General features: G+C 40.4%; 2 protein-coding genes across 4 annotated transcripts in view; one reads left to right on the forward strand and one right to left on the reverse strand.

The window, feature by feature from the left end:
- Positions 1–22,252, reverse strand: part of Mcf2l2 (MCF.2 cell line derived transforming sequence-like 2) — a 245,956-nt gene that overhangs the window by 65,260 nt on the left and 158,444 nt on the right. The window lies entirely within an intron of this gene.
- Positions 1,584–19,531, forward strand: B3gnt5 (UDP-GlcNAc:betaGal beta-1,3-N-acetylglucosaminyltransferase 5). 2 transcript variants are annotated; one of them, XM_046466889.2, is made up of 3 exons: positions 1,584–1,783; positions 5,451–5,557; positions 15,859–19,531. In XM_046466889.2, exon 3 carries the CDS (start codon positions 16,178–16,180, stop codon positions 17,309–17,311), a length of 1,134 nt encoding a protein of 377 aa, XP_046322845.1. In that variant the 5' UTR covers positions 1,584–1,783; positions 5,451–5,557; positions 15,859–16,177; the 3' UTR covers positions 17,312–19,531. The 2 variants fall into 2 exon arrangements, with proteins under 2 accessions (XP_046322845.1, XP_046322846.1); XM_046466890.2 differs by lacking the exon at positions 1,584–1,783 and adding an exon at positions 2,457–2,564.

Raw genomic sequence — 22,252 nt, forward strand, 5'->3', positions numbered from 1 at the left:
GAGCACCCTGACACTGTCCTCATTCTTCATGCTGGCCAAGTCAGTGTCTTTATTGTCAGCATCATTGCTGTTATAGAATTTTATTTCCCACTCATCTCAAAAGTTTCATGTACTCTCTCACAATGAAAGTAACTGAGTTCTACACCATGAAATCCAACATTCTTGTCCCCTCTCTCTGGAGTGGGATTGGGAGCCAGTCTGTTCCAGGAAATTTTCCCAGATGGGCAAAGGGACCTCCCTTTCCTGTTCCCTTCTACATAGAAGGGAAGTGTGTGTATGTGTGTGTGTGTGGGGGGGGGGGGGTTGGGGGCGGGCACACAAGAGTGGGCACTCTGGACCACTGTACCCCTTCCCTCACTCTTCCTCATGCTCTCTACCACCAAAAGACTGGCATCTTCTGGAATTATTTCCGGGTTTACTCTTGAAATCATTCATCTGTTGTGTCTACTTTTACAAAGGATGATGTGAATATGTGATTTTTATATGTGTTTATCTATTTTGGATACATTCCTATTTCTAGTGGGTACAGTCTTATGTATTCCTGTATGTGGAGCATGCACATATGCTGATGGGTAGGCCTACTGTTCCAAATGACCCGAAAGGAATACTCAAAATTGAATATTTCATATGAATACAGCATACACATATGCTGATGTGTGGTGGAGGTGGGGCTATGTGGGGTTACATTCAGGATTTTAGTAGGGAAGGAATGTGATTGGCCCTGTAGTAACAATGAATTGGCTTATTTTATGGGTCACTATCAGTGACTCCCTTGTGAATCACATTATGTGAATATTTATGCCTGTGGTCTGATGTGCATGTACCACTATCATCTCTGAGGTGACAGTGGGTGTGGAGCCATGCCCTCTGAGAATGATACACAAAAAGAATTTCATTAAAATATGCTGAAAGGCTTTTTTTTTTTTTTTTTAAAAAAGCAGTTACAAAACGTTCCCCAAATCTAGTTTGCAATAACAAATATAATGTTGTATTTACTATTTACAGTTTTAAACTCTGGTTCAGTAAACTGTTTTGAACTCATCACCTTTATTCCTTTTACAATAATAAACCTGAAACTTTTATTTTACTGAATTGGGGGTACTCTTATTTTTCAGCTATGTTCTGAAATATGTGTAACAAAAAAGAGCTCAAAACACGATCTCCATTGAATGGTAATGTTTTGTTCTATATGGAGAAGGATAGGACATTTTGGGAAAAAGAAACCCAACGCATAAAGGATTAATTTACTAGCGCTTTCCCCAAGTAGACGTCTACATTCTTCTGATAATGTCTAGTTTCGTGCATGGGGAAAACACTGAAAGAGAACATTCATGTGGCTCCTGGCTTACATTCGGTCGTCTGAGTAAATGAGCCCAATTACCTGAAGAGGCGCGGAGGAATCACTTCCTGGAACCTTCCTTTGCAGAAAGAACACTTTCGGGCGGGGCCCCTCACCTTCACCAACAGGCCTGGGTGGTGGCACTGGGTCAGGCGGGGTCGGGCTTTGGCAGTGACGCCTGTAGGTGCAGGCGGCGCGCTGTGAGGGAGGCTCCCCGCGGTGGCTCCCCAGCCCGGGCCCCGAGCCCCTGATTGGGCCCGCCCCACTCCGCCCGCTCCAGCCCCGCTCCCGGCGGGGACGCTAGCTGAGCCGGCGCTGGCTGCCTGGCCCTGGCCAGAGATTTAAAGCCCGCAAGTTTTGTTCTTGAGACCAATGACTTTGCTCCTCCGTGAGGTGGAAAGCAGACCTCCGATTTGGACGTTTAGGGAGCTGGGCTTGCACTTGGTGAGTTTTTTTTTTTCTTTTAAATTGCTTTTAAGATTAAACTTGAGTTTGAAAGTAAACCATGGGGGAAGACGGCCGGTGGTTGGGGGGGAGGGATTTATAAAAAAAAAAAAAAATAGACCGCTGTAGTGCAGTGTTATTTGATGTAAATTAGTTTTCTTCCTTTGTTATTCAGGTCCGCAGAAGGCATAAGTAGTGTGACTAGAAACCTCTTAACAAGTCTCGCCTGCCTTTAGAATTCTTGCTGGAAAACTAGAATAAGTTGATCCGACAACCGCAAGTCAAAACTTATCCGTATATGAGTATCTGTTACGTTAAAGGAATGGGTCACGATCCTGGTGAATAGTGTACCGAGGCCAGTTGTTTCTTTGATATGGAATAAATATACATGTTATCAGCTGCACGATAAAAACCGTGCCCAGCAGCAGATTGCATCTTAACGTGATTCGAGGCCTCTCGGTGGGTTTGGAAATGTTGCCTTTCCTTTCTGATCACTAAATGGAGACGTTCTCGCACTGTTGGCGGGATAAGCCTCCCGTCCCTGGATGGGTTTTCTTTGTGCGGCGGAGCAGAGACGCTTGCTCCCTGGGTCCCAGGCAGGGCGGCGGGAGCGGGGGGCTGCGAGCCGCCCAGCCTCCGCCCCGCCCCTGCCCGGCCGGCCGCGCCGCGGAGCCGCACCTCCTCGCCCGTGCAGCTCCCTATACAGCACTGCAGGCTCTCCTCTGCTGGCTCTGGACCGGACGAGGTTTCCACTGGGCGGAAAGGGCAGAGCGGCGTGGAGGTGAAGACGCGTTCGTTCACAAGGGTGGCTCCGGGACGTCGGGTTGGAATGTGCCCTCGGGCCTGGGACGCGCGGCTGGAGCCGAACCCGGGCCGGGAAGCACGGCCCAGCATTGGGAAGCTGGGGAGGCCCTTCACGGAGTGGGTTCGGGCTGCCCGGCGTCCGAAGGCGCGGCGAGGAAGGAGGGCGCGATCCCTTCCCGAAGCGCCTTTGTTCTGTCCGGCCAGTCTGCGCTGGCGCCCGGCGGCCGGGACCCGGGGCCCAGCCGCCTCCTCGGTGAGGCAGGTAGGCTGGGGTCCCCGGAGGTCCGGTGGGGCAGTTTCCCAGGACCCAGCGGGCTTTCCCTCCAGGAGGGGTCTCCGGCAAGGCGGCCGCGGTGTTGCGCTGCTGAGACCCGCCGGAGCGCGGGAGGCGCGAGGCGAAGAACGCCGCGCCCACAGCTTTGGTTTCCGGCGCTGGGTCCCAAACTTGCCGCCACCCCAGGGCGGAATTTGTACAGACAGCGTCGGGTTGGAAAAGGGGAAATTGGCAGACTTTCGGCCGGTACAGGCTAGGGAAATGGAAACAGGGAAGTGGGCAGGCAAGGGAAACTGGGAAACTAGACCTCTTCCCGGAGAGGGGAAATCTTTGCTTCTCTTTCTATTGACAAATTTTATTTTGCGTCCTGAGTTGACAAAGTGAGTAGATTTGCCCAGATACCGTGTAAGTGAAAAGTTAACAACTTTAAATTTGCATTTCACTACACTATATTCGTGTATAGTGGTGTTTTTTCATAGGTTTTGGATCACGTTAAAGGGACACCAGTGTTGTGTCCGCAAAGCATCTGGTGGGGGCATGTAGCTTATATTTAGAGTAATTTTCTAATGAAAGTACATCCATTAGAATTGGATTTGTTCCTCTGTGTCTTTATTTTGGGAAACCTTACCTGGTCCCTGTGGGGGGGAAGGGAGATGGATGTGAGAAGCTGAAATTGACCCAGAAAAGGACGACTGAAGTTAGATGTCTTAAAGTAGTGGCGCAGAAATGATCCCATCCGGAGCACTCCTAGGATGTTTAGTGATTAGCAACAGATGTTTTTGACTTTCTTAAAAAAAAAAAAAAAAAAACCTTTGATAGATTTTGTATCTTGTCACAAAGAAGAGGGGAAACCTGCACTTGGGAGCCCACTTTTTGCTTTTAAAAAAAGCAAGATAAAGTCAGTACCTTAAGGTTTCCATTATATACTTAAACTGTTGGGCCACTTGTTCTTACTCCCTACTCGTGACCCCACTCTCCAGAAGTTCACTGAGCCCCCTTTGAGGATGAGACCACCCTTTTCCAAGGGCCCACCTGAGCCTTAAGATGGGATGAATGTTGTATGGGGAAGTTCATAAACCTAGAGAAACTCTTCATAAGGAAGTGAGATGAAGGATGAATAGGTAGTATAGATGTTTATAATTGCTTTGCCCAAAAAGAAAACTCAGAAGATAGGGATGAATTTTCAAATGAATTCCAGGTCCTATTGAGTAAATAATGTCACATTGTATTTCATTAAAATAGAACCACATTTCCCTTTTTTTAAATAAGACATACAAACAATGAGACTGTGATAAAAGAAAGTAACTTTGCAATTCTCAAATATAGAACAGCTTGAATAACGCATGGGTTTCAAAATGGGTCATCTTTTTTAAATGGGTCACTTTGGCCAGAATCATTGCACTTGGTGACTTTCAAATTTTAAAGGATTGAGTTCTTTTTGAGGCCTAATTGCATTAGAATTTGCATTTCATAACAGATTGCTGGATAAATTCAGAAGTAACAAAATGTACCCTTTTTTGGGGGAGTTTTACGTATGCTCAATGGAACAGATTTAAGCAAATTATTAAAAGAGCTTTGCCTTTTGACATCAAATTTCTGCCAGCACAGATGTAGCCAGAACAGTGTGAATCTAGAATTACTTTCCTTACAGTATGCAGTATCTATTATGTATTAATTTATAGTGAGAGAGGATATAAGAATTTTCATATATAAAGATAAAAAACTTGATCAGGTGAGATGTGAACTTCAAATAAATAAAAGTGATTGTTTTACATTTTGATGCCATGAATTCAGAGACTGGCTTTAATCTGTAACTTAATAAGATTTATCTTTTATAATGAAGGCTTTAATACTACAATCCAGTTTATAGAAGAGAATGTTCTACCAAGTCTGCAGGCAAGAAAACCCCCAAGAGCCAGGTGCAAAATTTTTGTAAAACAACCTAAGGTCCACTTATGATTTCATATTTTATCTCTTTTCTTCTTGTTCCACAACTTTTTCTGTAACTTTCTGAGAATGGCCTAAGCGAAATAAGCTAAAAGGTTGACTCAAGTCAGATTTCTTTCTCCATAATTTACAGGGTCTTATAGTCTTATTATCTGTCATCTTCATTGATATGTCTTTACAGTGCTTGTGGGAACCACAGTGTTCTTTCCTGTCAAGGATAATGAAAGAACGTGTTTAGTCAGTTAGGATTGGTATTTCTGGTCTCATGGTAACAGTAGTCATGTGTTAAGTGGCTCTTAGCAATCAAATTATTTTATTTAAAACTCCTATCTAATTAATATCTTTATAAGAAGCATATTAATAGTATATCTCAGATTTTTGAAAGATAAGTAACCCCTAAAAAATGTCAGCTATCTACCAGTTAACCAACTGTGGTAGATACCTGGATAGTAATGGAATATCTGATGTGGACCATACTTTGTCAATAGGTTATCTCAAAAATAATCCTCAGAAAGCAGTGCTACATGGTTTACAGTGAAGTCAAGTGCATGTGGATAGTAAATAGAAGAGGCAGAACATAAATCTACAGTTTTTTTTTCTCATTCTAAAACTCTTGGCTCTTCTCTATCTCACCTCCAACAGGTCCAGATTCCAGTTTGCAGTGGAACATTTATTGATTTTTGGTTGAGGATCTACACCTGTAACATCTCTGAAGTCTTCCCAGCATCCTTCCCCTGGCCTCCTACACAGTATGTGATAAGTTAATCTTTGTTGACTTAATTAACTGTAGCTTTTACTCTCATTTAGGGCTATCCAGTGCAAGGCCTGGAACCAGGCTGGTGCTTAATACATGGTAGCTAACTTATTATAATCATTGTCCATCAGCTAAGATAGGAAAACTTATATACCTGCTATATCCCAGGTCACACCATCTTCTGCTTCTTGTCCTCTGTGTGTTAAATCCTTAATCCAAAGCTGTTTCTAGCTACAATGCCCAAATGAGACAAATGAACTGCCACTGAATAACAGGCATAAATAGTTACTGTCACCCTGTTTCTGATCACTATTTTACCTACTAGTTTGACCTCAGCTCTTCTTTTTTTTCCCCCCACCTTTTCCCTTCACCCTAGCTTCTGACCAAGCCAAGTTATTTGACATTTCCCACTGTAGCCACAACTTTTTCTCTGGTGTGCTTTCAAAAATGCCTACATTAGTTTCTCTTGGGATGTCTACTCCTGCTCCCTCCCCTACCATTAACTTCTGTCTGTTATTCCCTTTCCTTCTGAACTGTCACTTCTCCTCCTTTCCTCCCTGAACCCATGCTTGAATTGCAGCCATTATTATAGGTCCTGCTTATTTGCCATCTCTCCCATACAGGGGTTCCCCATTTCCATCCTCTTCCCCTACTCATCTCAGCATTCTTTGTATAGTAACTGGGTTTCCAATATCAGATTCCTGGATGAATTTTCCAGAGCCTCACCTCCTCCTGACTTAATGTAGCATTTCAAATTTACCTTGGTAATTTTTCTGGGGCAAAGCCATCCTAAAACAATCTCAACAATCACTGCTGGAGTGACTGCTGATCTTTGTGTGTGAAGAGTCCTAGAGGGGTGGCACAGGTAGGATTTGGAGTGGTGGCAATTTTTGGCATATTTTATATCACCTCAAAGGGGATAGGCAGTCACTTGTTCTTATTGATAGGTGAACACACACACACACACACACACACACACACACTTATATGTTGTTGTTTCACTTTATTTTGTTTGGTACTGGGGATCAAACCCAGGGGGGCTTAACCACTAAGCAACATCCACAGCCCTTTTTAAATTTTTTTTGGGCTGGGATTGTGGCTCAGTGGTAGAGTATTTGCCTGGCATGTGTGAGGCACTGGGTTCGATTCTCAGCATCACATAAATAAATAAATAAAATAAAGCTATTGTGTCCATTTATAACTAAAATAAATAAATACATAGATAGATAGAATTTATCTAGAGACAGGGTCTTGCTGAGTTGCTCATGGCCTTGCTTAGTTGCTATGGCTGGCTTTGAACTTTTGATCCTTCTGCCTCAGCCTCCTGAGCTGCTAGGATTATAGGCAAGTGCTACCGTGCCCAGCGATATTTATTTTTGATTCATGCACTGGCTATAAACCTTAAGCCCTATGCCTGGTTTACATCTATTATGTCATGTTCACTTTTTGCCTGTCATTTTATAAGCCAACTTTGAGTACATCTTCAAGTTTTTTCTGTTATTCATGAAAAAATTTTGATACAGCTTTTTAATAAAAGAATGATAGCTTTTCCAGGGCTAGTATATGATTCCCTGTGTGTATGACTCCTCAGTTTACCCAGTACTGTTAATCAAATACTCGCATCAAACATTCTGAATTTTTTCTCCTTTATTTTTTTCTCTCCTCTCCTTTTGTCCTCCCCACCTCTCTTCCCTACTTCTGCCACTTTGGATCCTTCTCCTTAGATCCCTAGTTATCTTTAGAAAAAAGATTTTATGTACCCAGAGTACACAGACAGATGGGGTCATTTTTACTTATTATCTAGTGCAATTGGGACAAAGGAAAAGAAAAAGGAAGAAGGGAAAATTGAAAATTGAGCCCAAGGAAGGTGAGGAGAAGGTTATGTTCAAAAAGAAAATGAATACAAGGGTTGGTGAAATGCAGGTGGGATCAAAACATAAATGACTCCAAGCTTAAGACAGAGAGGGAAATTCTTTGGCTTGGTGGATCATGGCTCTAGTTCCTGCTCCACTCACTTCCTTGCCCTCCCATCCTAATGGGAACTTCAGGAAGAGCTGTGCCGGGAAAGGCGTGAGCAGCTCAGGGACTGAACAGAACAATTCATCTGCCCTGAGTTGCCACAGCATCTGGAATTGATGGAGGTGAGATAGTTAACCCCAAATCTCAGAGCCTCACTTTCTTCTGCAAAATGGGGGAGATCATTTCTCCCTTATGGTTTGTTGTGAGGCTTATAGAGTAACAAAGGATGTGAAACAATCAGAACAGTGCCTGGTATGCAGTAAACATGCCCATGTTAGAAACTGTTGCTATAGTGGGTAAAGAAGTTTGTTTCTTAAGTAGGAAAGAAAAAAAACAAACAAACAAACAGAAAAATGAAAGAATTGTATTTAAAAGAGCAAGCATTCTTGTCAACGCAAACAACCATGTTGCAAGAATGAGTTCGGGGGCAGGCTTACTAAAGCAAATGTTTGACCTCCTTTGTATTTTTATCTTTTGTCTTTTAAATTTCACATAATCAAACGGTCTACTGGGAGATTTTAGTGACTTAATAGAACTGCATTAAAATGTAATACTACTCTAAAATCCCATGCCACCAGTTGCCAGAGTAAAGACTTAGGGCTTGATTTGCTTATTCTTTTGATATTTCTCTGTCATTATTTTCCCTATAACCAGGAAACAAATCTGTACCCATATTTAACTTATAAAGGAACACAGAACTTAGTTTATGTAGGTGAGAATCTTGTAATTGGATTCACATGGTAGTTTATAACCCACCTTCCCCTCTGTCCTTCTCTCCATGCTTGCTGAATTGGAACTTAAAGTTTTTGGACTAACACTGAATCAAGAACTAACTCTGTAAATATATTCTTAGTGGAAGGATAATAGCTCCAAATGGCTTCTACATTTTGCCTGTGGCTTGAAATAGTTTTAAGGTTAAAGTCACAGCCATAAAAATACCTGAAGACACTAGCTATGGGGTAAAGTTTTTCCTTTTTTATAGGACTTATGTTGGAAACAAACTTCGCTTGAATTAAAGAATAATATAACTTTTTGAAAGAATGTCTAATTTTTCACTCAGAATAGGAATTGTAAATTCAAATTTCATGTTGTTTCCTTTCTTCTTGAGCAAACAGAACAGGCAGTTACCACTGACTGGTAACTGGTTGTGCAGTCACAGAAAATTTTATTTTTCTTTTCTTTGAATTAGGCCTGAGCAGGAACCCAAAATTGTCTCTTAGTTGGGACTTTAAGTCTTTGAAACTTAAATGATGGTATAAAGTATTAAGACTTGAAAGAACAAAAACCTTTGACTTACTGAAGGAGGCTTATTAGTGTATAGTTTATGAGTGTCACTTTTAAAAGCATCATTAATATTTGAATGGCTCATGGGGATAGTCTGAATACTAAGTTGATTTTTAAAATGAAGGCAATCATTAATTTGGTCCTACTTTCTATGAGACCATTCAGGGACAGGTTTTTACTATGATATTTTATTTCTCTAACAAAGAAAAAACTAGAGCTAGGAGACAATGATTAAATTACTTTTCTTCTTTTATCCTAGTAGCTTTTCCTTCAAATAATATTGTCTGCTTAAATAGAATTTCAGGGTTTATTTTTTGTTTGGGGGAATATTTTAACTAAGAGAAGGCAATTTTATAGTGCGGCTTTGATTCCATCTTGATTGGTGTTTTCAAAACTTGCAGGTCACAGTCTATGAATGGTTCATGTAGCTACTTTAGGAAGCATAAGTGTAGCATTAAAAATAAAAGAAAAATGAATAGAAGTGTGCATTGCATATAATAAGCATTAGTACCATATATAATAAGCATTAGTACCATTTTATGATATAAATATCAGAAATATATTCTGACACACACACATCCATACACATGAATGAAAACATGTCCATGGAAGTCAGCCACACTTAGTACCCAGGGAGTTTCAGTGAGTAGGACAAGGATTAGGGTATCTTGTGAGATAGGGATATTTAAGCACAGAAAGGGATCCTGTCTCTGTTTATAATTTTGATATTTTGTTCATCATGAATTTTTTTCATTAATTTCATCTTTTAAAAAATATTTAAAATATTACGTTGACTACCTTATTTTTAGTGCTCCCTTAAGTTTTACATCCCAAGTGTCTGCCCTGCCTCCCTGCAGTTCATGTTCTGATCAGTATGTTTCATTGAGGGCATGGAGACTGTGGGCGAACCTGAGCAACTTGTGACATGGTGGCATATGGGGAGGAGGAGGTGATGATTGGTGTCTTCTCCCTTCTCTAGGAAGCAAACGGTGCAATAGTCAGAGTGAGGGGCCAGGCCTGGGTTGGTGAAGGGGCTGGGAGAGGAACAAGGTAAGAGGGTGGTGACATAGCAGTGAAGGCTACCCACAGGCAGAGAGTGCCATTTGTGTGACCCTGTCTGCTGGCATTAGGTTTCTCCAGCAGCCTGTAGGTGTTGTGGGAGTAGAGATGGGAGCGATGGCTACTGAGACAGGCAGAAGGACAGGAACCAGGAACTGAGGGCAAACGTATCTTAGGATTCTGCATTTGAGGCAGGGGGTAGGGTGAGGAAGGAAGGTTAGGAGGTTGCGGAGGGCAGAGGAGTCCCACTGCATGTTAAGAGGTGATGGATAGGAACTGAATGTCCTTGAGAGTAAATTTCCTGGGATGTAAGAGCTCTGAGGAAATGCAGTTCTAAGTGAAGCCATGTAAATGACTTTCTTGCCAAGGAGTTTTCTTGGGTATGTGGGAGGTTAATGTGACCAAATGATACCCATATCATAAATAAGGTTTCCACAGACTTGGGAGTATTATATGTCCATGAAATAAAATGAAAACAAGAGCTTCCCTAAAGGTTAGATGTTGTTACTGTGTTCATAACAATGGCCAGAAATGCTCAAGAAGCACCATTGTTTCTAGTTAGCATCACTCAGCCCTCAGGTCTGAGATTCAGGATGGCTTCTCTTTATGGAAGGTGTCTTTCTTGACCTTAACTCAGTCCCACCTGGCAGCTGTGTCTACCTTTAGCCCCCCTTGTTCCCAGCACAGCTCTAGTTGGTGCTCTAGAAGGGCATTTCCTTCTCCACTTGGAGCTCCATGTCAAGGACCTTCCTAGTGCTGCTTCCCATTCCAGCCATTTGTTAGTTAACTCCATCTTAATTTTCTGAGCTAGCCCTTTAAAATAGCTCCTATTTTCCTTAACACCTCCCTCTTTTTCTCCTTCCTCTGAGTTTATTTTTCTTCTAGATTTCTCTGCTCATCTCTCCCCGAGGCAGCTCATACATATGCATGATCAGCCATCTGCGTGCTAAGTGCCAACCTGGATTTCAGTCCTGTCTGGCTTGGATTACCCACTGGTTGTTTGTACCTTATTATTGCTCCATCACCTCAACCTCAACACAAGTCTTTACCACTGCTAACTCAGGAAACCAGTTTCCCATCCTTGTTAGCAATACTTGAAATTACATTTCACTCCTCCTCATCTTCCTTTCTTCCCCATCCCAGGTCATTCATCAGATTCTGCTAGGCTTTTGTTTTCCTCAAAAGTGTCTTTATCCCTCATTTGGTTTGGTTGTGGTTTGTCCCCCAGAGGTTCATGTGCTGTAGGCTTGGTCCTCAATGTGGCAGTATTAAGAGGTGGCGGAGCACTAAAGAGGTAGGATCTAGTTCAAGCTGAGTAGGTCATTGGGTGTGCTGCCCTCTGAGAGATTGTGAGTTGGTTGTTATGAGAGCTGATTGTTGTAAGGTAAAGTCATTCATGTTCTAGGACCCTTTTGTGTATAGCCATTTCCCTTCCCTTTTCTCTACACCTTGTGATACAATTAAAGGAGCCCTCATCAGAAGCTAAACAGATGGGGATGCTTGATCTTGGATTTTCGGCTTCCAAAACTGTGAGCTAAATAAACTTCTTTTCTTCGTAACACACCAGATCCAAGTATTTTGTTATAGCAACAGAAAATGGTTGAATACACCTTCCTTCCCTCCTCACTTTCACCACCCTGAACTCCATCAACTGGAGGCCCACTTGTCCTGATCTTCAGGTACTGCTTTCTATCCTGCAATACCTCTCTGCCTTTAACCCCTTTTGCTCAAACTTAATAAGTATCAAAAAAGAGAATGATCATCACAAACACAAACAGAAACTTCTGTGACTTCCTTCTGCTCTCTCTACAATCTAAGACTTGATTTTCATACCTCCATAAGCAGGTACCTACCTCCCTGCTTTCAAATATATTCCCATTTCACAAATATTTGCCCAAGGCAATTCTTTCCTTTCTCTCCTGAAACAAAGACTGCTCCTTGTCCTTCAGCCACCTCAATGTGGGTCCTCCTCAGGCCCTCCTGAAATCCTCTGACTAATCCTCGTGGATCAGCGACTCCTCTGTTGTGTGCCTGGAGTTGGTATCACCTGAATGATCTCTGCCATGATGTTTGCACCTTACCAGTGTTGGCCATGGGAACCAAGTTTTTATGTGGAGATAGTGAGTCTTATCTCTCATTGATTATAAATGCTTTGAGATTGGAAACCATAAAATACTACTTTATGATCTTTTACCATGCTTGACTCACATAGCAAATACTCACATCCTTGTACGATTAATTCAAACATCAAAAGTTGAGGTTAACTTGAATTTAAAATACAGATCTCACCATCTTGATTAAAACTTTGAAATTTCTAGCAAGTTTTGCATAACTTTCCAGGATCACAAGAGCCGACACCACAAGGAAATGAGTTGACAGCTGGTATGAAGTAGAGAAACCTCACGGGATATTTTAGGGAAGTGAATAGCCTCTAGCACACTAACCCTAGTTTTTTCCAGAGAAGTTTAAAGAACTCTTGTGAAGAAATACATTGTTGAGTAACTGAGGGGCATGTCTCCCAGTTGTGAAGTATTTGAGTTGGGTTTGTCACCTTTTCTGATATCCCTCTTCTATTCTTTACTTTTCTGACTACTTGTATTACAAAAGAGAATACTAAGGTTAGCAGTTCCATTCTCCCAGTCCAAATAGAAGAAAACCAAGTTATATTCTGAATATCTGCATATTTCCTCTCAGCAATTCTTTGTCCTCTTCTCTATAATGCTCTGTGTCATATTTTTTAGTAGACCCTGGAGTCATCTATAATTTTTACTTCCCTTCAGTAACATTACATTGATATTCACCTCTGATGTGCAGATGAAATTACCAAATGCAATAAGGTGAAGCCAGAGGTTACACAATAAATCTGGTCCCAAACAGAGGTGACCCTTGAGTTTCCAGTCTGTTGATTGGCCACTGAGCCGTGCTACAAGCATACAAAGGAAGCTGCATCCACAGCAGAATATTCTGGGTGGTTGCTGAGCTTCGCATTTGTTATTGCTTTATGTCCTGTAAGGCCCAGTGTTTTCTTCCACCACATCAGCTAGCTTGATTGGGCTTCCCCAGTCCCCTCCCCACACCCTGAATATGAGGGTACAGCATGTGATTTCAAGCAGTGTCAGGATGCTCTGAGAAACCAGAAGAGTGAGTGCAAGCTATTTTTTGTTGTCAGAGCGAGGCTGTGTAATATAAATGAGTAGTTTACCTTCCCTAAATCTTCCCCCTACTGTACCCATATTATTCGGTTGTAATGTGTGTAAATAGTAGCTAAGCAGTTGAAGTGGCTGAGTGGGAGAAATCTCATTTTGGAATTTCACTTGCTGTACTGAACTAAATAAGGAATGTGGGTTGTTGGCTTTGTGACAAGTTCTCTGTCATTTTTCAGAAATATTTGGACACACTGAGGCCTATTTAGAATCACTGGAAAAATAGGGGGGAATAGAATGAACATTATGGGCGAGCTGCCAGCTTATAGTAGCAGCAGCAGCAGCAGCAGCAGCGTACCAGCCTGCTGAGTCACAGCCCTGGCTCCTGAGGGGTTCTAGCGCCCTTGTGAGTCAGGTGTGTCTGTATGCTGGGAAGTGGAGTTGCAGGCTGTTAAGTCTAGTAAGAAGTGCAGGCTTGTAAATAGTGGTGAACATGTACAGAACAAGTTCAGAGATGGGAAGCTGGTTTTGCATGCATTCTGTTGGATTTCAAAGGTTATGTCCACCTCATTAAGCCTTTGCCAGGAGCCTTTGGAGTAGGGACTGCAGATTGGTTTCAATTGACAGTTTTCTTTGAATTCTTAAACACTGATGCTGTCTTAGACCCTGCCATCAAGAATTCTCTGTTACCTTGCTTTAAACCTTCAGGTCCTTCAAGATGTATTGTAGAGGTGGAAGGACCTTCTTTTTGGCCTCCAGAGGGTAGTCTTTGAGTGAGAGCAGTGGAAAGATTGAGAAGAACTCGCAGCTGAATCAAAGTGATTTTTCAGTTTTGGTGGATGCCGCCATCAGGAACTGATGCTTCCTGCTGTCTCTTTCACCCTACTCTAGAATATCGGATCCAGACAGTGAGCCTATCCAAGGGGAATGCTGCTCTTATCAAGCTGTTCCTTAGAACAGGGTTTCTGCCTTTCTGATAGTCAAGCGCATACTAACGCATTTGACATCACATCCCTGGATTATGCACACAAAGACCTCAGTTTTACCACATGAGTCCACACTGTTGTTCTGGGTTTTCTTTTTTTTAAATGCTGGTTGTGGCTCCCTCGGTAGTGCTTGCAGGTGTAAAATCCATGCCATAGAAGATAAAGTGCTACCTATGCTGATTAGCTCTGGACAAAGTCTCAGTTGGGCTTGCTCTAATCTCCTGTCCTTTTTGAAACTTCTGCATGCCCAGCCTTTGCAGTTATCAGCCTGAAGAGGAGTGATCATGGGGGATGGGAAATATATCAGAATCTAAAAGCCCAGTGGTCTGGATGGAGATACCATAGCCAGAACTGGTTCCATTTGGCAGAGTGCTCAGTATGTGCAATTACTTTTACATTCAAGGCCAAGGGTGGGGGTGGGGGTACGTGTGGAAAGGTCTCAGGGCACAAAGCACAGCCTTCGTCCTGGGACTTGTGATGTGGATTCGCGATGACCCCACCTGCATTGCCTTTTCCCTTCCAATCCTGGCCAAAGCCCAGGAGACAGTTGTGTCACCATGATTGAGAAAGTTGACTTTTCTAGGCAAGGAGGTATTTATTTGTGGCAAGCAGTGGGGACAGAATTCTTGAGGAAGGAGGGTCCTGTTTCCTAGTAGTGGAAGAAAAGGGCAGTATGGCATGGACCTCATCTGAGGTGGCACCTAGCTGGTCTTGACTCTGAGTTTTCCTGAATAATCAGTACTTTGACACTCCAGCATGATTCTTGGCACCCATATTTGGTAAATGCCTACTGGATGCTGAGGGTAGAAGTTCTACACCACGGTGCTTGAAAAATCATAACACAGTAGGTCAGAAGGTGCTCACTGGAACATCTTTGAATGAGTGGGGGGGCCCAATTCAGGCTACTGGAGACAAATACCTATAGGACTTGAGGTGAGCATACTTCATACTTGCAGGGAGGTGGGACGTGCCAGGTCCCAGCACTACCAGTGCAAAGGGCAGAGCATATGCAAATGCCAGGTGGCTGAGGTTTCAGCCAGTGGTTTGCTGTGTGACAGAATAGCTGGGAAGGCAGAGCCTGAAGGGTCCTGGGTGCCCTGCAAAGCCATGACTTAAACTGAATCTTGTACGTCATGGGCAGACTCTGAAGGGGTTTGAAGAGCTCAGCTGATCTCATGGTTAAGTCTGAGTTTTGGAAAGGAGAACATTTAAACTATAAAGCAAATCTTGACTCTTTGTTTTTGAACCTTGATTTATAAAAAACAAACAAATAAAAAAACAACTCTTACTCCTGCCTTTTCTGGATCAAGTGTTAATAGATCTTTGTTGCTATATACTTTATTTTCATCTGTGTAACTACTTTCATTGTGATTATATTCAAGTTAGTATTTTCACAGATATACTCGTTGAACTTTAGTATATATGTTGGTCACCATTTTGGAGGTGCTTTTTTTTTTTTTTTTTCCCCCTGAGGGTTGTGGGTATGTGGCTCAGTGTAGAGTGCTTGTCTAGCAGGCACAAAGCCCTGTGTTTCATCCCCGCCACTGCCCAAAATACAAAGCAAAAACAGTGAGAAGAGGAAAGGAATGTCTATATTTTGAATGGGAAGATAGGATCAAGCAGTTTTTCTGCTTTTTTTTTCTTTATATTCCTCTAAAAAAATAAACAGCTGTGTGCCTCTGCTAAATACTAACTGCTTTGTGAGTCAGGTTACATTTGGTTTTAAGGAATTATGAGTAGCATGTCTATTTTTGTACTCAGTAACCCATTCACTTGTTATTCTTTTGTCTTTTTGATTCTGATAGGTCAAAGTTCATGTTCACTGAAAGAAGTATATGAGCTAGCTGTTCATGAGGCCACCCACCAGACTTAATGAAGGATGCCAACGTGGAAGAATTTTGATGTTACAGTGTCCTCACTCGATAGTGTATTTCATTCTTTTGCAATCCTAGAAAAAATGGTATTATTTCACACTATTGTGGGAAATAGAAGATCCTTTTCTATTTTTAATGACTAACATGTATTAATATGGACATTAATTCAACAAAATACCAAGTTCTATGGTGTCAAAGCAGCAAGCACCCATTTGAAACTGATCCCAAATAAAAACAGACCTGAGTGGACATGAGAATGTTTGTTAGTGGCAGAAGAGTAAAAAAATGTCAGTTTATTCAATTATTTGCCACTTGTTTTATACTAAGCCTCATGTTTTTTTGGGGACACATTGATAATCACATCGTGAGCCATATGAAGTCCTACTCTTACAGATACCTCATAAATAGCTATGACTTTGTGAATGATACCCTGTCTCTTAAGCACAGCTCAGAGGGGGCTCGCTACCCATACTTGATTAACCACAAGGAGAAATGTCAAGCTCAAGAGGTCCTCCTTTTGCTGTTTATAAAGACCGCTCCTGAGAACTACTATCGCCGATCTGCGATTAGAAGAACGTGGGGCAGTGAGGAGTATGTTCGGTCTCAACTCAATGCCAACATCAAAACTCTGTTTGCCTTAGGAACTCCTAATCCCCTGAAGGGAGAAGAACTACAAAAAAAACTGGTTTGGGAAGATCAAATATACAATGATATCATTCAGCAAGACTTTGTTGATTCTTTCTATAACCTTACTCTTAAATTGCTTTTGCAGTTCAGTTGGGCAAATACCTTTTGTCCACATGCGAAATTCCTGATGACTGCTGATGATGACATATTTATTCACATGCCAAATCTTATTGAATACCTTCAAAGTTTAGAACAAATTGGTGTCCAAGACTTTTGGATTGGCCGTGTTCATCGTGGAGCCCCTCCCATTAGAGATAAAAGCAGCAAATACTATGTCTCCTATGACATGTACCAATGGCCGGCTTACCCTGACTATACTGCTGGTGCTGCCTACATCATCTCTGGTGATGTGGCCGCCAAGGTCTATGAGGCATCTCAGACACTGAACTCCAGTCTCTACATAGACGATGTGTTCATGGGCCTCTGTGCCAATAAAATGGGGATAGTACCACAATACCATGTGTTTTTTTCTGGGGAAGGGAAAGCTCCTTATCATCCCTGCATCTATGAGAAAATGATGACATCTCATGGACACGTACAAGATCTTCAGGACCTTTGGAAGGATGCTACAGATCCTAGAGTAAAAACTGCTTCAAAAGGGTTTTTTGGTCAATTATACTGCAGGCTAATTAAGATTCTTCTCCTTTGCAAATTGACCTATACAGACACGTATCCTTGTAGGGCTGCTTTTCTCTAATAGCACTTGAATGTTTTTACTGTCACTGAGCCAAACCTGGATGGAAAACCCATTAAATGTTTGTCTGAATACGGAGTAAATGAATATGAAAGTCAAAAGAAATATTTTGAAAGCCCAGTCTATCAGAATGTTTCTTTGATTATAGAAGCCAATCAGTATCAATTATCTGCTTCATGGCCTAAATTCATTTAAAGGAGTTCATATTTACAAAAGGGTTATATCATGAATAGAAACAAAACGAATGAGAAATTCACCTCTCATTTAATGCCACATGTATATTGGAAGTGTGAGTTGTGAACCTTGGTATTAGAAAAACAACTTTTTAGAGACATTAATATATCGTTAGACTGGGTATTCTAGTTTATTTCTGTTCCCTGCTCCACCACTTGGCAGAGGCAGTGGGGCAGGGAAGGGTTGGAATGGGAGAAAGTACATGAATCTGGCAAAAGAGTCTTTTGTTCTTAAAAGATGTAGGATGATGTCTACTGTTTCATTAAAAATAGCTGAATCACCTAATGGTAATATCCATGTAGCTATTTGCCTAGATACTGTTGGCATCATTTTAAATATCTTTTTCTCAAAGTTTAATGTGAACTTTGAGAATCAAAATCATTGGCTCTGCCCTAACTGGTACTTCATTTCTTTTTCCTTTCCCTCTAATATTAGAGAATGGCACAAAACATGGGCATTCTCATGTTTGATGATAGGGTGCTAATTTAGGGAGAAATGATCATCAGTTCCAATAAGCTGATTTAATGAATTTTTCAACTGTTTTTTAAATATTCAATATTGTTTAAGGTAGTTATTTAAATGTTTTTTTGCATAGGTGAATATATTACTGGAGGAGACTTCAAAAAGAAAAATAGGGCTGGGGTGGAGCTCAGTAGAAGAGCTCTTGTAGCTTGCGTGTAGCCCTGGGTTTGATCCCCAGCACTGCAAAACCAAAAGCCTCCTTCCTCTCTGATTTATAAAATAAACCTTAGTTTGTAATTTCTTGTACTGATTATTAAATATAACCCACCTCTTCCCAGCAAGGTCTCAGAAACCACACTATTTTGTTCCAAGTTCAGAGTCAATTTTAAATTGCGAGTATTAAATGTCAAATCAAAGCTTTCGTATCTAAAACAATCTATTTGATCAAATAACTATTAGAAATGAGCTTTATTTTTAAAATATTTTAAACTTGAAAGCAGAGTAAAAGTGATAATAGAGAGTTGCCAGATGAGATTGAAAGTGTTTGTAAAGCTCCAGGTTCCTTTGTGATCAGAGATGTGGTAAAGTAAGTTACATATATTTTACAAAGCAGGATAAAATTGTGGCCATGATGCAAACAACCTCCCCTCACTACAGAATTAGGTTATGTGCATTACCAGGGAGATTATATGAAGGCCAAAATAGTGATTTCAGCAAAAATAGTTGAACTGATTATAAAACCTTTAGCTGCAGAGAAACCTGACGGGGACAACTCAGATGTCTCATGGGATAAGATGATTTCTGAAACATGCAAAACAAAACTAAAAGATTTCTCAGTATACACAACTGGATGATGATATTTATAATTTGTAGCAGGTAGATTTTTAATGTTTACAGGAATTTTTGTTAATTTTTTCTCCTATTTTGAAAATTTGAGGCTTGTTTACATTGCTTAGGTAATTACACTAGTGTCAAACATTGTAGGTTGTAGTTACTGTATTTAGAATAGACTCAGAATCTTAGATCATTACAGTTTCAAATTTCTGACCAATTTTAAAAATGGTAGAGAAAAAAAGCACATTTTGACAAAGCAAGTTTATGAGTAATTTTTATTAGTTGATTCCTTAATGACTGTTTGCCTTTGGGCCATATATACCCTGTGTTTCTCTCTATTCTAGGAACTATTAAAATTTGCCATTGGTTGAAAACCTCAGCATCTCTCTGGCCATCGAAGTGATCTTGTTTACAGCAACACTTTTGTGAAACGGTTATTTATTTGTTGAAAGAGCTCTCTGGAACTGTGTTCATCTTTTTTTTTTTTTTGCTTAGAATGGAATGGAACAGGTTTAAATTTTAAGGAAATATGAAGGTACTTTCTTTGTTTTAGAAGAAGGAAGCTGCCTGATGATTCCTTCATCAGACTTCAAGTACTGAGGAGAATATTTGTAAATAGAAGTGTTTTAACCTTTTAAAAAGGAAGGGAAAACAAAAACAAAAACTTCATGGTGCTCCAATGCAGGTTTTTTTTTTTTTTTTTTTTTTTTTTTTTTTAAATATCAACAAAGGGAAAATAAACTATTAGCGTGGATGGTCACTTGAGTAAAAGATGTTTGTACACAGTGTTACTGTTAAAAACTTTTTACCTCTTACTGGTTTGCATCTTTTTTCCATATTAATAATTTTATACCAAAATGTTAATATTTATATTATGAGTTTTGCTCTTGTACAGCAAAATACTTAGTGGGTTTAAAAAAAAACCCTAAGATTTCCAATAAACAACTTAAAAATTGTCAGCAGGTGTGTGTTTAGACTCTGGTGTGGACACCATTTGTTTATATGATCAGCTCCTGTTTCATGGCAGAGAGGCATGACTGTGCCATCTTAGTCCTCTTCCCATTCAGGCTTGCTGTTGTACCCAGGAGTCCTCTGGTTTATGGAACCACCTAGCATGGCTTCGTTAAAGGACAGGCTGTAATGTCCAGGTAGGGGAATGTCCTTTTCTAATAATTTTTTTCAGGAAGGGATGACATAATAACTTTCAGCCATAGTGCCTTAAAAACCATTTGAAAAGGTTATATTTTCCTTTTATGTGATACTTTTCATTAGCTGCTGGAAAGTAGATCTGAAGTCTGCCGTCATCTCTTACCATTAGGAATGCTTGTGCCTAAGCTGGAGTGTTTGGTGCTTTGGTGTATTTGCATATAGGATGCACTCATCTGTCTTTCACCTGGTTGCTGTTCAATTCTTAGTGTGTATAAAAGATAATCCAGTCTATGTATTTTCTAAAACTTGGAAGCATCTGAATTACTCAGTTGTAGTAGAACATGCAAGGAATGGTTAGGATATTTGTGGACAGGACTAAAGTGAATATTGATTACTTAGAAGAGTTAAATTAACTTGCCCTACATTTGGAGACTACTTGGACACCAAAGCTGCAATGAGAATGGGACCAGAGAACTCTGGATGCAGGGTTATCCATTCTGTTCTAACAGAGGAATGGTCCATGTTTGCCTGACCCAGTAGGTTCTTCATTCTGCAGCAGGACAAGGTTTCATCACAGCTAGCCTCATAGTATTCCTTTGTAAGCCTCCATACTGCCTCCAGCATCTTATGCAAATTCTTCTATCTGGTTTTTGAGGCCCTCTGTGACCTTCCTTTCCTTCATCCTCTGGGGCTTAATTTTTCCCACTGCCACCTTTATGCATCATAAATGTCATTGTGCCCTGTCTATGTTGGCTTTTTTTTTTTTTTTTTTTTTTTTTTTTTTTTTTTTTGCCAGGAACACCATTTCTTCTGCATTGGTTGAGATCTTGGAAATCCAACCCCACCTTCACTTCTTCAAACATCTCCTACCCTCCTCAAATTTATACTTCATCACATATATTATTATATTATCTACTAATTGTTCCATATGTTTTCTCCTAGCTGTAATATAAGTTCTGAAGGTGGGAACTCAGCATATCCTAGCACATAGTGTTCAAAAATCACCTTTCTCCAAATAAAATAAGGCAATGTTATTCTACAAGCCATCAAACTGTGAAGAGATTAATTATTCAGAACTTTTAATGGGCACTATCCGGTATAAAATTTTACTATACTAATTAAAAGTTTATACTTTATCCAAAAATGTCTAAATGCTTCTCTACGTCAAGCTACTGTAATATCAACTGTAGTGCCAACAAATTCATATTAGTTATATATCAAAACTCAAGTCCAAAATTAGGGATAAATAAGAAATACACATTAAACTGTTATACCAAAGACTGGTGATCTTAAGGTATTTAGGATGGTAGAACAAAAGCTAATCTCATAGATTCTCCTGTCTCCTGATTTATTGATGGATTAAGTTTTCACTTTTTCAAAGTTTTTTGCAAGAACATTTTTGTTTCATTAGTTACATGCTGTAAATTTTTCCTTTGTCAATAGTAGTATGATTTAGTGATCTACTGTAAAATAATACAGTAATCAACTAACTTATAGAACACATTTAGACTTTTAGAATTATAAAGAAGGTATGGGTTTTGGTAATAGAAAAGCCCCAAAAGATAAACTCACAAATGGAAAACAACAGAACACATCACTGTCAAATGGTGCTTTTCAGAGACCACTCTACTAAACACTTTCAGAAATGCTGAATTGGGCCATTCACTGTAACTCAAGGATATATTTAATAAATAAACCCACATCTGTTTCTTTGAGTATATCTTAAAGTGAATGAATGAAAATAATAAATGGCTTTAGTCAAGGGGCAAGTTCTTAAAGATATTTGCTCATTCATTTCATAGGCATTTTTTATAGGCCTGTCAAGCCAATCACTACGATAGACCCCAGGGACAGAAGCAGCTCATGAGTCAAATGACATGGGTAGAAAGATGTGACTACTGCCAGAACAGGGGTTATGATGGGGATTCTGAGTAGGAAGGTTTTTATTTTTTATTTTTTTAATAAATTCCCCTTATGCTTCTGGTTTTTACCTCCCTAATTTAGGCTAAGCTGCTTTCACATGTGTGCAAACACCTTCTTGAAGACCAAAAAATAGCATTGGATTTGTATAAATTGTGTCCTTTGAGAATGAAGAGCTTTTAAAAGGGTTAAAGTCAATAATTCAGTCAATATCAACATTAGTTTACATGTCATATTCACTTAATACTCCATTTTTGAAACAGTGTACCCTTGGAAGTTTCGTTTGTAAGATGTTTTCAATTCTCTTGTTGCTTTTATGAGATGCATGATTTTTGTTCTCAAGTA

Source organism: Marmota monax, unplaced genomic scaffold (assembly GCF_021218885.2).
Source record: "Marmota monax isolate L192 unplaced genomic scaffold, Marmota_monax_Labrador192_F-V1.1 WCK01_AAM20220418_F8-fsc00074, whole genome shotgun sequence".
Taxonomy (NCBI): Eukaryota; Metazoa; Chordata; class Mammalia; order Rodentia; family Sciuridae; genus Marmota; species Marmota monax.